The sequence below is a fragment of the Mandrillus leucophaeus genome, unplaced genomic scaffold (assembly GCF_000951045.1).
Source record: "Mandrillus leucophaeus isolate KB7577 unplaced genomic scaffold, Mleu.le_1.0 Scaffold140, whole genome shotgun sequence".
Taxonomy (NCBI): Eukaryota; Metazoa; Chordata; class Mammalia; order Primates; family Cercopithecidae; genus Mandrillus; species Mandrillus leucophaeus.
Genome location: NW_012101366.1, coordinates 6,194,247 through 6,210,935, shown reverse-complemented (window position 1 = coordinate 6,210,935; position 16,689 = coordinate 6,194,247). Strand labels below are relative to the sequence as shown.

The window sequence follows — 16,689 nt, the reverse complement described above, 5'->3', positions numbered from 1 at the left end:
ACTTAGATATGCTTGATTTAACAACCTCTCATTTTATTACTAACATCTTATTGTAAAACTTTATAATATATAACAAACAGGATTTTGTAAAAACAAGAAGCCCCAGATGCCATGATGGACCGTCGTGGGCTTGGTCCATGGCGCCCTCTTGCGACCAGTGAGAGGATGTCAGCCTATTGCTATCCCCGGGATCCTGGGGTGCTGAGTGCAACTGGCCCAGTAGGGAAGGGTGGTGATGGCATGGGGTAGCGTGGGGAATCAGATAGAAACCAGTGCTACCCAAAGTGGACTCTTAAGGACTTCTTGAATGTCCCCAGACTTTTAATACAGGGTGGTATTGAATTACTAATGTCTTATATGCAGCACAATTTTATTTTTATTTATTTATTTTAATCTTTTTTTAATATACTTTAAGCTCTAGGGTATATGTGCATAACGTGCAGGTTTGTTACATATGTATACATGTGCCATGTTGGTGTGCTGCACCCATTAACTTGTCATTTACATTAGGTATATCTCTTAATGCCATCCTGCCCCCCTCCCCTCACCCCCCACAGGCCCTGGTGTGTGATGTTCCCTGCCCTGTGTCCAAGTGTTCTCATTGTTCAATTCCCCCCTGTGAGTGAGAACATGTGGAGTCTGGTTTTCTGTCCTTGTGACAGTTTGCTCAGAATGATGGTTTCCAGTTTCATCCACGTCCCTACAAAGGACATGAACTCATCCTTTTTTGTGGCTGCATAGTATTCCATGGTGTATATGTGCCACATTTTCTTAATCCAGTCTATCATTGATGGACATTTGGGTTCATTCCAAGTCTTTGCTATTGTGAATAGTGCCGCAATAAACATACGATGCAGCACAATTTTAATGTCAGGAGTCACTGCAGCTGGCTAACCCAGAAATACTCTCAAGCTGCATTCTTTCTTGGACCATTTGGAAATTGCTTTCAAGTACAGCTGTGTCTTCATGGACACTGGGTGGGTGCGGGCAGGGTAGGGAAAGAAATTAGCAGGCGAGAGGAAGGAACATAGAAATGGCCTGATCATTTATAAGGTACCAGTGTGCCTTCTCATAGCCATAAAAAATGGCAGATAAACAAAAATATGACAGGTTAGAAGAGGGCAGAGTGTGTACACATAGCAGGGGCGAGTGCAAATGAGGAAGGTCAAAGAGCTTTCTACAAGTCACTGAATTCTATTTGCAAAGTGACTTTAAATACATTCTCCCTTCTTCTGTGTTCTATAGGTGTAAAATGGTGATAAATTTGCTTTAAAAAATCAACAGGTACAAAATGGAATCACCACAGAGTCCTTACAACATCCCCTTAAGGAGGGATTTAATAATATGACCTACGTGAATATTTTGTTAGCCAGTAAGGAGCCCCCCTCAAAGATCACTGCGAAACCTTACCTAAAGAAGGGGTGGGTTTTGGAGGTCTGGGTGGTGGTGGTGGTGGTGGCGGACAAGGTCCTGGTGCTGCAGCTTTCACAGTGAGGTTAAGGCTGAAGGTTCCATTGAGCACATACGTGTGATTCACAGTATGATTGATGGAAACAAACAGGCCAGTATTATCCCCGAAGCTCCACTTGTAGTTAATGGTAGAATAATTGAGGAAGTGGCTAGGATCATGAACCAGGACATCAAACGTAATGGGGAGATCTTTGAGGAAGGTTTCATCGGATGAATTTCGATCATTCTTCTGGGACATAGTCACAAATACAGGAATCTGATCTAAAATATACATCCCCCAAAGAAAGAAAGAATGCATGACTGCTTGATTGTAAGTGGAAGACTTCGACGATGCTTTTAGGTTAAAATATTAAAATGAAGGATAATCTAGCATTATTTTCCTTTTCACATGCAAGTTTTCTGGGGTTTCCTAAGCTATTCTGGAAAACAGATGAACTACAACTAATTAAATATACAAGCTTAGGTAGGGGCCCAGATGAATCGTAACCTAACCCCGAACACTTGGCCTTAACTCTTTTTGAACCCATTGACGTCAACAGAATGAAGTGCCTCATCCTCAGAGTTCACACCACTCACCTGTTACCACGTACACATCTTTCACTTGTGCGATGGGAACATATGCCCGGCCATGTCTTCTATAGACAGTCACTTCCATGAGTTGAGGCCCAAGTGTCACATTGGCTGTGTTCACAGAAACTCTCACTGAACATCGTCCCAATTTCTGGAAATACTGACCTTTGGGAGGATGGAAATTTTTAGTTATTGGCTGCATTAAATCGTCATTATAGGAAGCTGTTCCTTAAAGACTAGCTACCACCATTTATAGATTGCTCTGAGGAGGGAAAATAGGATAGGCCTATGGTCTGCTTCAGAAAGGGAGATGGTGCTCATTTTAATGTAAAATCTTACGAAACAAACCCACAGTTATACACATGTAATTGTATATAGTTGGTTAAAATAAAAAAAGCTGTTTAGTGGCATAATACAGTTAGCCCTTAGTTTACAAATAAATGCTTTTCATGTTAAGTATTTGGCACTTGAAATACATGTTTTCCCCACAGAAAATACATTTATTATAATGATGAGGTGTCCAGAAGAGTTAAAAAATTATTTATCCAATAACCTACTTTATTTTTGTTACTATTTCCGCTATATTATTAAGCAGATTTTTAAAAGGGGACTGGAATCCTCCATCTCCTAATAGTATTTGTATATAAAAATACAGCAAGTAGCTGGGCGCAGTGGCTCATGCCTGTAATCTCAGCACTTTGGGAGGCCGAGGCAGGCAGATCACCTGAGGTCAGGAGATGGAGCCCATCCTGGCCAACATGGTGAAACCCTGTCTCTACTAAAATACAAAAAAAATTAGCCGGCTGTGGTGGTACGAGCCTATAATCCGAGCTACTCGGGAGGCTGAGGCAGCGGAATGGCTTGAACCCGGAGGCAGAGATTGCAGTGAGCCAACATCATGCCACTGCACTCCAGCCTGGCGACAGAGCGAAACTCTGTCTCAAAAACATAAAAATCAAAATCCAGTAAGTGATGAAATAGAGGATGGCAGACATAAAACAGAATAGAGCAGTTCCACAGGCACTTTCCTAGAACACCCCTGAGTCATTCCTTTTCTTTCTCCAACCCTCCCTGCTGCTAGCTAACAGGTGGAAGTAATTCCTCTCCTTCAGGGCTCAAGGACATTTAAACACATTTTAAAACTCTGTAACTCCTCTTACTATAATTCCCAAATCAAGAACTTTTCTAATCCTGCCAGGGGGCCTGGTTAAGACCTGTCACTGACTGGGTATCTTACCCTGAATGCTTTCGAGACCGGGTTGTTTCAAGACCCCATTTATCACACCGTCAAACGTGGGAGAAAAACATACTGGTCTCTCAAGGGATGTGTGATTTGGAATCCTCCTTCACTCTGAGATGCAGGGGTAGCTCCCTCAGAAGTTATAAGGGGAAGGGGTGTCTCTCAGGCGTTATTCATGAAGCAAATGTTAGTTTCAGCTCTGAGAGGTGAGACCATACTTAGTTGAGGGAGAAAATCAGTTAACTCTGAGACCTCAGTGGAAGACAGCAATTCAAGGCAGTCTTGTTAGACCAACAGAGCAAGTTCTAGGCTGAAGGCTGATTGTAAATACAGACAGTTGATCTGGTAAGTTATTGGAATGTTTACTAGGCTAAAGAGTCTGGGAGTGTTAGTAAGCATAAGTGACTCCACGCAAACTGTCAGAATTCTGTCATGAGAGGGACAAGTCAAAGAAACGTTTGGGGAGTTGGCTAATGGGGTCATAATGGCAGTGAAAAATAAGTCAGTTTTAAGGCAATTGGTTTATATAGATGAGCATAATATTTGACATAGCTTTACTCTGCTCAATGGGTATGTATTGTTACTATTTTGTCCTGATTTGTAAATAAGTTAATTGAAGGAAGAGGAGCGCTCTCTAATCTGTGATGAAAGATGAACATTTAGAAATCTGGAGGCTGCTCAATTGGTAGCAGTTTTCAAATATGCAGTGCCAGGTGGCACCTAGTGACATTTTAAACTAAGAATTTAGCAGCCTAATTAATAATAAACTAAGTTTGCTTCTTCTAAAGTAATAATTTCCCCAATAATAAAGCAAAATGAATACCATTTGTAATTTAAAAAAAGACAGAATGGGCTAGGTCAAAGTGGAACAGTAGTTATTTTATTTCTACACAATGAAATATTGTGCAGCCATTAAAACAAAATATAAACATTTTAAAAATCATATCATTAAATGCTCATGATAGTAAGCAAAAATGTGTATGTGATCTTAATAATGAACTTAATACATACTAGCAAAGAAAACACCATAATAATTCACAATGATAATCTCTGGTGTTAATTACGGATAATTTTTATTTTTTATTTCTATCTTTTCTGAGGATTTCCTACATATAAATAGCACATGCTTCTTTAAATCTTAAAAATTCTCTAGAGAACATAAAAAAACAGAAGAATAAATCAATGAATGCTCATCCATGTGCCATTCTGTTTTTTTGGTTTTTTTTTTTTGAGATGGAGTCTCACTCTGTCGCCCAGGCTGGAGTGCAATGGCTCAATCTCCTCTCACTGCAACCTCTACACCCTGGGTTCAAGTGATTCTCCTGCCTCAACCTCCTGAGTAGCTGGGATTACAGGTGCACACCACCACACCTAGCTAATTTTTGTATTTTTAGTGGGGACAGGGCTTCACCATGTTGGCCAGGCTGGTCTTGAACTCCTGACCTCAGGTGATCCACCCGCCTCGGCCTTCCAAGGTGCTGGAATTACAGGTGTAAACCATATGCCCAGCCTCCATGTGCCATTCAAATAAATAAGTGTTAGTATTTTTTCTTGTTATGGTTTTAGGTAGAAAAAAAATAAGTGATTTTGTTTTTTTGAAAAAGAGCTTAATATTTTAGTTTTTCCCTCTTTTTAACTCTTCAGTGTCCTGGAGATTTGGCAAGGTTAACCAGGATTTCATTTTTCTCTCTCACCCTTCACCCATGCTAAGGAAAGTTAGCAGGGTGACTGCTATTAACTCTCTGTGTTATCATTCCCAATTGTAGAGTAAGAAAAGAGAAGGTTGAAATTTTAAGGAAAGGTAAAGAAGAGGCTTAGGGGTTTGCAAAAGCCAACCAAGTGTGTGGAAGACGTAGACGAAATTCCATCTTCTCCATCCGGGGTGGTGAGGAAAAGGTTTCCCATCGGGGAAGACGTTATGATGGCTTTGGCCGGTGCCATTTTCCCCATCACTGTCCTCTGACCACGCTGTCCAGTTGTAAACATATGGATCAGCAGATAAACCAGCCTCTAAACAGAGAAAGAAACCAGCTATGAGTGTTATCTGGGGCTCAGAAAACCCAATGTGCATGCATCACTGAATTAAACACCTTTTCATATTTTTTTCATAACTAGTTTAAAAGTAGTCAGACAACTAAACACTTAATATGTAGAATTCATCCAATAGTGTGCTTATGACTTGTGCACGTTTCTGAATTTGTTATATTTCAATGAAAGTTTTATACAAAGCAATTATTCAAGAAAGTCCAATGTAGAGATATCATTTAATGTATTTTTCTTCCTATTGGGTTTTCAAATCATAATCTTATTCAAATCAAACTGAGAGATAGTTTATCTTTTTATTTTGACACACTCTATCAGTAGTTTTTTTTCCGGAACACACTTGACATCATGACTGTTTATTCGTAAAGACTCCAGCACACATGTCTAAGAATAAGAACATTTTCCTACACAGCCCTGACACCATTATCACCCCAATCAAGGTTTGCATATTATATTTGGCTATTTTTGATGCTTTAAATGATTTTTAAAATCCCTCTTTCTCTCTCTAGATGTGGATAGATATATATATAGCTATCCTTATATCTACATACGGCTATAGATATATGGAGAGAAGCAGATATGACAAAGTGCTAAAATTGTTGAATCTATGTGACTATAGTTAACAACAATTTGTTGTATGTTTCAAAACAGCTAGAAGAAAGATTTGGGCTGGGTGCAGTGGCTCACACCTGTAATCCCAGCATTTTGAGAGGCCGAGGTGGGCGGATCAGTTGAGGTCAGGAGTTCGAGACCAGCCTGGCCAGCATGTGAAACCCCGTCTCTACTAAAAATACAAAAATTAGCCAGGCGTGTTGCGTGCGCCTATAATCCCAGCTACTCAGGATGCCGAAGCAGGAGAATTGCTTGAACCTGGGAGGCGGAGGTTGCAGTGAGCTGAGATTGCACCACTGCACTCCAGCCTGGGTAACAGAGTGAAACTCCATCTCAAAAAATAAATAAACAAAGAGAAAGATTTGAAATGTTCTTAACACAAAGAAATGATAAATGTTTGAGGTGATGGATATCCCAATCACCCTGATTTGATCACCATAAATTGTATGCATGTATCAAAATATTGCATGTATCCCAGAAATATGTATGATTATCATGTATCAATAAAAAATAATCAAAAAATGGGTGAAAGATCTGAATAGACATGTCTCAAAAAAGGTAATACAGATCACCAACAGTATATCATTGCTGGTGGGAATGTAAATTAGTACAACCACTGTGGAAAACAGTATGGTGGTTCCTCAAAAAACTAAAAATAGAGCTACCATATGAGGCAGCTGGGAATATATCCAAAAGAAAGGAAATCAATCTATCAAAGAGATGTATGTACTCCTATGTTGCAGCACTATTCACAATAGTCAAGATATGGAACCAAATGAAGTATCCATCGATAGATAAATGGATAAAGAAAATGTGGTATATATACACAATGGAATATTAGTCATAAAAAGAATTAAATCCCATCATTTTCAGCAACATGAATGGAACTGGAGGTCATGATGTTAAGTGAAATAAGCCAGGCATAGAAAGACAAACACTGGCTGGGCGCGGTGGCTCACGCCTGTAATCCCAGCACTTTGGGAGACCGAGGCAGGTGGATCACAAAGTCAAATGTTCGAGACCAGCCTGGCCAACATAGTGAAACCCCGTATCTACAAAAATACAAAAATTAGCTGAACATGGTGTTGGGTGCCTGTAATCCCAGCTACTTGGGAGGCTGAGGCAGGAGAATCATTTGAACCCAGAAGGCAAAGATTGCAGTGAACCGAGATCGCGCCATTGCACTCCAGCCTGGGTGACAGAGTGAAACTCTATCTCAAAAAAAAAAAGTTGTTTCAAAAAAAGAAGAGAAAAAAGTGTTACAAAATATTAAATGCTTAATTCATGTTAAATATAAAATATTTTCCATACAGAATTGAATGTTTTCCCCACAGGAAGATAAAAAATTAATAAAAAATGAATATATTGACAGCTTAATAAAAGTTCTAAATAATAAAATCATAAATTCATTATTAAAAAGCCTTGTTACTGACTGAAGAATCTCAATAATTAGCTCTGGTTTTTTTGTTTTGTTTTTTGAGACAGAGTCTTGCTCTGTCACTCAGGCTGGAGTGCAGTGGCGCAATCTCGGCTCACTGCAACCTTCGCCTCCCAGAGTTAAGCAATTTTCCTGCCTCAGCGTCCCGAGTAGCTGTCATTACAGGCGCCTGCCACCATGCCCGGCTAATTTTTATATTTTTAGTAGAGACGGGGTTTCACCATGTTGGCCAGAATAGTCTTGAACTCCTGACCTCAGGTGATCCGCCTGCCTCGGCCTCTCAAAGTGCTGGAATTACAGGCGTGAGCCATGGCGCCCGGCCATTAGCTCTGTTTTTTGAGCATGTACCATTCTGATAAGATAATTTCCCTTGATGTATTTGCACCTTTGGTCCTCTTTAACATGGACAGGGAGCTTATTTCTTTCACTAAGAGCAAAGCAAAACCAAAATATACACATTTTAGCATTTGTGCCAGCACACAGCATTTGCTTAAGAAATCCTTGTCGGCCGAAATTAGACTGATCAGCAAACATCTGTCAAATTGGCTATTCTTTGAATAGTCAAGAGTTCCAAGTAATAAAAGCAAAATCTGAGACTCAACAAGGTATTCTCTGTCCAATCAACTGGACACTAAGGAAAAGCAGGGGGTGGCGATGTGGCTTTTGAAGAGGGCTCCAAGCAGGGGAGAGCTGGCTGACGTTGATGTTGATGAAGGCGCTGGGTAGGACCACACACTCACCGTCTCTGTCATCCAGCTCATAGAGTGCAGTGGCAAGGGACGAGAGCAGCATCTGGCACTTACAGGAGCACCTGTGACCATTAAGGTTTAGAAAACGGGTCTCCAGTAGTTTTGAATACTGCGTTCTTACCATTTCTGCAGTTCTTCTCATAGACTATGTTGCCATTGGCATCTTCCTTTTGGCATCTAGGGAATACCAGATTCACCACAAATGTTATATTTGAGCCCACGAGGGCTGGTGAGTCACTTGTCAGGACTGCCTGCACACGGCCTCCTAGGGCAAAAAAAAGTGGGGCTCAATGACGCAGCATCTTTCTCCTTTCATTCATAAACATTTAGAGGTAACTCTATTAATAAGGACCAGAGGACCCACATGCCTCTTTATAATATATTAAATTTATATTTTGTATTCCTCACTTAAGCTTTCAGAGTACAACACTCTAGAAGATAAATTAAAAAATAAATCAGACCAATTAAGAATTCTCTAATCACAGCAAGAACATTTACCTACGATAATAAAACAAATCAGCTCACTTGGGTTAAGGAGATAAGTTTTAAACGTTTGTATTTTTAAATCTCAAAACCAATGACTGAAGGACGCATTCTTTTATCTAAAAAAAAAGATTTTCAGTTTCTGATAAGCCACACCTTTGAGACAGTAAACATGGTTTTGGGGTGACTGGGTTTCTGAAGATGACCATTCCCAGGTTGGTTAAATAGGTTTAAAGCTAAATCTGCTCACTCTTCAAAAGTATTCCAAGAGCTACCAATGTGGAAATTTCTAAGGAGATTATTTGTGGCTTAGGAAGTGATAGTGTTGGACTAAAGAAAATACTGCCAAGTCCAGGTGCCCCCTGACTTGGTAATGAGAGCACTGTCATTTGTGGAAATGACGTGAGCCGTGTGATCTAAAAGGCTTTACTATCTACAAGACTTACTGAAGTAGGAAATTGCAGGTGTTTGGGTTGAATCTTTTGACTTACCCTTCCAGGAGTTTTTCCACCTCATGTCTCCCCTCTTCCACACTGGGTAGAGTTTTTCATTCCAGTCATTTTCATCAGAAGACCAGCCATTTAATTGATTGTGCTCCCTCATGTAAGCAGAAGGTCTTTCATTGCCCAGCACATCATGAAATCCTGTATCAATATTCGAAAAACAAATTCCATTCTTCATTTAGTAATCACCTCACAGAAACTTTTTATTTCTTACTGTTGAAAAGCACATACATAATATATTTAGCACATCAAGTAAACAGAGGGTGCTTTGTTTTTTAAAGGAAGTCTACTGGAAATATCTTGATTACAAGCATTCAGACCCTATGTCTTTATGAACTTTAAATGAGTCAAATAAAAATTTTGAAAGTCAATATTTTTTAGCCATCACTTGGCTTCTCAATACACATCCTCTGAATATTTAAATTTGATACAATACCATTAGGAAAACACTGATGTCAAAAATCTTTGGATTTTTGGATTTTTTTTCCCATTCTGAACTACTCACTTGGCTAAAGGAATGCCAGGCTCAGGAATGCCTTCAAGATTCCAAGCAACCCGTACTAGTACCAGGAAGTTTACTGATAAACAGCTTTTTAATGGTCTTGGTGAATGTTCCATATACTTTGTGTAGTCCACATTTGTTAGGTAGAGTGTCTTCTTTTTAAACGTCATTTATGTCAAGCTAGTGGATAGTGTTCTTTGAGTTTTCTGTGTTCCTACTGATTTTCTCTACTTGTTATTTCATTACTGAGAGAGAAATCTTGAAATCTCCAACTATAATTGTGGTTTTTTCCAATTGCCTGTTTCTTCTTCCAGTTTTTGCTGTATGAATTTTGAAGCTTTGTTGTCAGGTGCATACTATACATTTAGAATTGTTACAGCTTCTTGATGAACTGACCCTTTTCTCAATAGGAATTTATGCTCTTTATCCCTGGTATTATCCCTTGTTCTAAAGAATACTTTGATATGAATGCTTAGTGTTTGGTATATCTTTTTCCATTCTTTTACTTTAAAAAATGTTTAGATTGATTTATGTTTCTACTCATCCTTACATTTTAAACCTTTGTGCATTTTTATATTTGAAGTAAAGTTCTCATAGAAAGCATGTAATTGGATGTTTAAAAATCCAGTCTGACAATCTCTGTCTCTTAGTTGGAGTGTTTAGATAATTCACATTTAATGTAATGATCAATATGATGAAATTTAAGTGTACCATCTTGTTATTTGTTTTCTATTTGTTCCATTTGTTCTTTTTTTCCTTCTTTTCCTATACTCTTTGGAGTTATATTTGGATTCCATTTTATCTCTACAACTAGCTTGTTAGTGACACCTCTTTCACTTATTTTGTTCTGAGTGGTTGCTCTAGGCTTGTAATATTACAGTTCTTTTAAAATTATTTCTAATCGTGAGTTAGTGTCTGCCTTTTTGCTTTGCCTGACCAGCCTGGTGGTCACATGGTCTCTCTCTTTTGAGAATTGTAGCAGACTGATTGGTTGCCTCCAAGAAGCTATTTCCTGCCTGCACTCCTCCTCCTTTTTTCCCCCTGCTGGCAGAGTTTCTACTCTAACAGTTCAAAATTCCAGAGTATCACTTCCTAGCTTTCCTCACAATTAGGGCAGGAGCAGATAGATAATTTGATACTGGCCAATGAGAGCTGAGAAGCAGTCTTCTGGGACTTCTGAGAAAAGTTTTCCTTCTTTATAACAAGAGATATGTGAGAACAAACTCAATTTTTCCTCCTCAGAATTGATTTTGGAGATGGTAGTGTAATAATGTGATGGCCAGAGCTATGACAGTCATATTTAACCATGAGGACACACATCTGAGGAAACAGCCAACACATTAAGGGTGTCAGAGTGGAAAGATAAAAAGAAATGGAGCCCTCAATGGAACTGTTGAGCCGTTGCTCTAGTCCTGCTTACCTCGGGACTGACCAAGATAATAAATGTCTTAGTCTACTTTGTTACAGCCCAAAGCTCAACTGTCTGTATTCCTCAGCCAATGGTCTTAAACTTTTCTCCCATTAATTTCTATGGTTCTATGTCTTGGCCTAGCTATAGACTCTCGGAGGACAGAAACTCTGTCTTGTTCTTCTCTTAAATCCTGGGAGAGATCCTCCATGAGGTGTGGTATTTAGTGGGTGCTCAGAGAAGCCATATTGGATGCATATCTCTGACCTATTTCTTCTATTCCTCTTCTCTGGTAGGAGAAGGGAGCAACAGGTTCCCTTCTTCTCTGGGAGGCAGAGAGAATGGGAAAGAGCGGCAAAGTAGGAGTCATGGAACCTGTTTTCTAGCCTTGGTTCTGTTGTTAAACAGGCTGTGTGACCTCAGGCCATGTGTATTATCTGGGCCTTCAAATATGACAAAAGCCAAATGTCCTGTGATTCTATGAGATTGCTCCTATTTGGAAATAGATATTAAGTGAGGGGAGGACATTTGTGTTTATCAATAAATATTTGTAATTGGAAATTCACTTGAGTCATATGAAAAGAACTAAGATTATTTAGTTCAAATCCCTTCATTTTATATATGAAGAAATTCAGGCCTGGGGAAATGATATGATTCACCTAGGGTCATCTTTAGTAGCAATCAAGATTCACATCTTTTGATTCCCAGGACAAGTTCTTTCCACTGTTCCAGAGAGTCTTCCTCTTCCTCAGATCTTGAAAGAAAGTTATTGTTTCCAGGAACATAATCAAAACACAGATTTCTCTTCTGATTTTAAATGTCAGAAGTCAAGGAAAAGTACAAACTTAAAAGGAGAGTTACAAGGGATAGGCACATAGGTCAATGGAATAGAAGAGAGAATCCAGAAATAGACCCACACAAGCATGCGCTACTAATTTTTTTTTTTTTTTTTTTTTAAGAGATGGGGGTCTCACTATGTTGCTCAGGCTGGACTCAAACTCCTGGGCTCAAGTGATCTACCTGCCCCAGCCTTCCGATTAGCTAGGACCACGGGCAAGCACTACAGTGCCCGACTGGATTTTAGACAAAGATGCAAAAACAATCCAATGGAGGGAAGATAGCCTTTTCAACATATGGTGCTGTAAAATAGCAAAAAGCCTAGGTGAAATCTTCAGGATCTAGGACTGGGCAAGAATTCTTAGAATTGACACAAACACAACCCATAAAAGGAAGTTGGAACTCATTAAAATAAAAAACCTTTGCTCTCTGAAACATGACATGAAAGAGGATGAAAAGGCAAGCGACAGACTGGGAGAAATTATTTGTAAACCACACTTCCAATAAAGGACTAGTATTTAGAATATATAAAGAATTTTCGAAACTCACTATAAGAAAACCACGGGATTCAATTAGAAAAATCGGTAAAAATTAATGAAATGATATTTCACCATTTCATTCATCTTGTGGCAAATAAACACACAAGAAGATATTCAACATCATTAGCCAGTAGTGAAATATCACTATATCCCTATCAGTAAGACTTAACTAAAAAGCAGTGACAACATCAAATGCTTACAAGGATGTAGAGAAACTGGATTGCTCACACATTGCTAGTGGAAATGTAAAATGGTACAACCACTCTGTTAGTTTCTTGCAAAATTAAACACGCAGCTATCATATAACCAAGAAATTGTACCCTTTAGCATGCATCCCAGAGAAACGAAACTGATATTCACACAGAGATCTGCACATGAATGTTTATAGCAGCTTTATTCATAATAGCCCAAACTGAAATAACCCAGATGTCCTTTAATGGGTGAATGGTTAAGCAAACTGTGGTACATCCATACCATGGAATACTAATCTGTGACAAAGAGTAACAAACTATTGATGCAGTTACTTCAATAAATCAATGAAGTTCCAGGAAATTATGTTGGGTTTAAAAAAAAGCAAATCTCAAAAGGTTACATACTAGATAATTCCATTTGTATAGAATTTTGGAAATGACAAAGTGATAAAAATGGAAACCAGATTAGTGGTTGCCAGGAACTGGGTGAGTGTTGGAAGGAGGAAAGTGGATTTGGCTATACAAGGGCATGAGAATACTTTGGTGATGGAGCTCTGCTGTGTTTTGACTGTATCAATGTCAATATCTGGGCTGTGATGTCGTGTTTTGCATGATGGTACCACTGGGGCAAACTGGGTAAAGGGTGCATGGGGATCTCTCTGTATTATTTCTTACAACAGTATGTGAATCTATAAATACCTCACAATAAAAAGTTGAATTTAAAAATAAAGGCTGGATGCAATGGCTCATGCCTGTAATCCCAACACTTTGGAAGGCTGAGAGTGGGTGATTGCCTGAGCCCAGGAGTTCCAGACCAGCTTGGGCAACATGGCAAAACCCTGTGTCTACAAAAATTAAAAAAATAAACCCATCCGAATGAGGTGGCTCACGCCTGTAGTCCTAGCATTCTGGGAGGCCAAGGCAGGATTGAGCCCAGGAGTTTGAGACCAGCCTGGGCAACATAGTAAGATCCATTTCTACAACAAATACAAAAATGTGAAGGTAAATTTGAGGTCACACCCAGTGCTGCAGCTGACTCTCCCTTCACACTTTGGCCTCCTTGCTGTGTCCACCAGCAGAGAGGTGGTGGCAGGGCTGCCGCCAGCTACCTTGTCCACACCTTCTCCTTCCTTCAGGGCTACGAATGAAAAACGGCAGGAAATCTTTAGTGCTTGATACACTGCTACATTCTGCCTGCCCTTATTTTTTCTGGGCAGAATATTTAGTCCAGAGCAAGGTGAACCCGGTGAATGGCTGAGTTTTGTTACACTGCCTAAGAGGTTGAGGACTCTTGAGCTAACAGTGCGGATTCAGCCTCCTGCTAATCTGCTTTATTGAGCAGAGCGAAGTGGGCTTGAAAGAGGCTGGAATAAGGGCAGGTGTCCCCCATCGGGTCTATTCGTCTATTCTGTGTTCCTTCGTCTTTAAAGGAGCCTGTCCTGGGAGGTATCCTAAGGGTGGGTGCAAGTCTGCCTCCTTAGGAACAATCCCCACCATGCATGTCTCCCACGCCAAGCAGCTGATCTCACAAGAACCCAATTACCCAGTTTTGCAAATGAGGAAACGAAAACTCCTCGTTTTGAAGGAAATGAGGAAACGGAGCAAAACCACTGGAGACCCAGCCCCTAGGCTGGCGGGAAGCCCGAACCTGTCCAACCCCAAACCCAGGCAGGAAGGACAGAGGTCAGGATGGAAGGCTGCCTCCTCAGCTTGCCCGCTGTGTGGCTTGGGGCGAGTTCCTTGCCCACTCTGTGGCCCGTGTCCTCGTGTGGGAAGCGGGACCATCACAGCGCCGGGCTCCGCGGGCTGCTAGGAGGACGCGCAGCGCACTGCGGGCCCGGCACGTGCTACACGCAGACTCCGGATCAGCTCCTTGTGATGAGACTTCCTTTCCAAAAACGCAGGCCTTTTCCCGGGTCGCAGTCGCAGTCGGGAGACCCAGGGTTAGGGCGCGGCCGCGGGGTCTTGTGGGCCGGCCCACGTCTCAGGCCTCTGCGGCTCCGAGCAGAAGCCGCTGCGCCTCTGGCCGCTTCCCACCCGTCCCGTCCCCGCAATCCCAGGCCCAGGGTCACCGCGACTCAGCTCTCTTCCTCTCGCGAATCTGCACACTGACTCAGTGGTCTGGACCGTGGCTGCATAGGCAGATCCCAAGAGGAACTTTTAAAACAAGGATCCTCTGACCCCACTCCCAAAGATTCTGGTTTCATTGCGTGGGTATCAGTATTGTTAAAAATGCCCTGGCCTCTCCTGCGTGACCAGGGTAGAGAGCCTGGGTTTCAGCTCCTCTCCCAGCAAGCTCCTGCAGGTCTGTGAGGAAGCCCCGCAGGAGGAGCAATAGCTTCTGGGCTGGGAAGATTAGTGAGTTTGTCTCCAGATTGGAGACCCCATTTCATGTGAGGTCTCCACCTTTTTGGATGGAAGCTGGACACAGTTTAGTTGATGGAGTTGCTTTGTTCTGTGACCGGAGGCTGTCCAACCCTCCACCAAACACCGTCTGGCAAGAATGGGTTACAACTGCAATGGGAAAAAAGCTTCACAAGAGAAGGGCTGCATGGTTTTTACCTTCCATGAGCCGAAAGCAAAGAATGGAGCTGGAGGCATTTTGCTGTAGTTTCAGCTTTCCCAACAATTTGCAGAAGAAAAGATGAGTGAGCCAGAGATGAATGCTTCCTGAAGAACTTCAGTCCAACCTCTAGTTCAGAGGATATTATTAGCCATCATTTCAGCCAATGGCCAGAGAATGGGTTAAACATAGAAATTGAGGGTTACTCACGTTTGGCAGCATCAAGTGGCAATCTTGCAGCCAGGAGCAGAAATCCCAGGAAATAGTAGAGACATTCCATGCTGAATTCTCAGGGACGCAGGCACTCAAGGTTTAACTCTGAATTCCTCTGGGCCCATCCACCAAAAGCAACAGTGCTCTTCTGGCATCTGTGGTGCCTCCCTCTCTATTTTAATTAAATACAGGGCCTCGGGGAGGATCATGTGATGGTATTAAGCGGCATTGCCTGATCTGGTCTCTCAAGTTCAGCCTCTTACAACTCATGTGCTTATGAGTCACTCCTTCTTGGCATCTATTTATTCACTTTTCAGACGCACATTATTTCAATTTTGTGATTCCACATTTACTAGATTCAAGGAGAGTTTTTTCCTATAGATTCTATTTCAATATTTTTTTTTCTTTTTCTTTTTTTTTTTTTGAGATGGAGTCTCACACTGTCACCCAGGCTGGAGTGCAATGGCATGATCTCAGCTCACTGCAACTTCCACCTCCCAGGTTCAAGCCATTCTCCTGCCTCAGCCTCCCGAGTAGCTGGGATTACAGGTGCCCACCACCATGCCTGACTAATTTTTTGTATTTTTAGTAGAGGCAGGTTTCACTATGTTGGCTAGGCTGGTCTCAAACTCCTGACCTCGTGATCTGCCCGCCTCGGTCTCCCAAAGTGCTGGGATTACAGGCGTGAGCCACCGCGCCTGGCGCAATATTCTTTACCAAATAAAATTTCAATCCTCCAGCCTCACTGATTATCAACTTACTTGGTTCCTATACTGCATCAGGCACTCAGCTCATGTTTAGAGTTCACAGTTATGCATCCTTTCCTATGATGCAGTTGTCCACCTCTTCCTGTGCTCGTGATTGCTTGTATATTTTTTTCCTCCAAGAGGAAGCAAAGATGGAGGAGGTGTATCATCAATCATTTGAAATTGTGGAATACATAAGTGGATGATAACATGAATGTTGTGCCAGGATGTGCTGGAAACAGCTGCCCAGGCCTCTGGTAGCTGAGAAATTTACTCAAAAGCACATTTAGAATATCTGTGCAATTCCATATAACTTTTGTAATAACCTGCATAATTTTTGGTAACTGCTCAAAGCATTTATGTGTTGCATTACTCAGGGCCAATTGCATAAAATGTTCTGTGTATTTTTTCATGTTATAGAAAGCAGGCATTAAATGTACAAACAAGTGTGTCTGTAACATAAATTTATACAGTCATATCATTCCTGGTTACAGAATATGCAGAAAATGTGGCAACACAAAAACTTTACCATATGTGACCTTTCTCAAACTCACATTCACATGGCCATTTTCAGTACAGTAG

At 41.0% G+C, this 16,689-nt stretch overlaps 1 protein-coding gene across 5 annotated transcripts in view; it reads right to left on the bottom strand.

The window, feature by feature from the left end:
- Positions 1–16,093, bottom strand: part of GPNMB (glycoprotein (transmembrane) nmb) — a 29,507-nt gene extending 13,414 nt beyond the window's left edge. For 2 of the 5 annotated variants that reach the window (XM_011973931.1, XM_011973932.1), the window contains exons 1-6: positions 15,359–15,723; positions 9,097–9,249; positions 8,244–8,387; positions 5,117–5,290; positions 2,047–2,205; positions 1,411–1,731 (exon numbers count right to left, since the gene is read on the bottom strand). In XM_011973931.1, coding sequence (XP_011829321.1) covers positions 1,411–1,731; positions 2,047–2,205; positions 5,117–5,290; positions 8,244–8,387; positions 9,097–9,249; positions 15,359–15,428 — 1,021 coding nt within the window. In that variant the 5' untranslated portion in view covers positions 15,429–15,723. Of the gene's footprint in view, positions 1–1,410; positions 1,732–2,046; positions 2,206–5,116; positions 5,291–8,243; positions 8,388–9,096; positions 9,250–15,358 lie in introns of all 5 variants that reach the window. The other 3 variants (XM_011973930.1, XM_011973933.1, XM_011973934.1) reach the window with 3 other exon arrangements.
- Between the last annotated feature and the right edge of the window lie 596 nt (positions 16,094–16,689).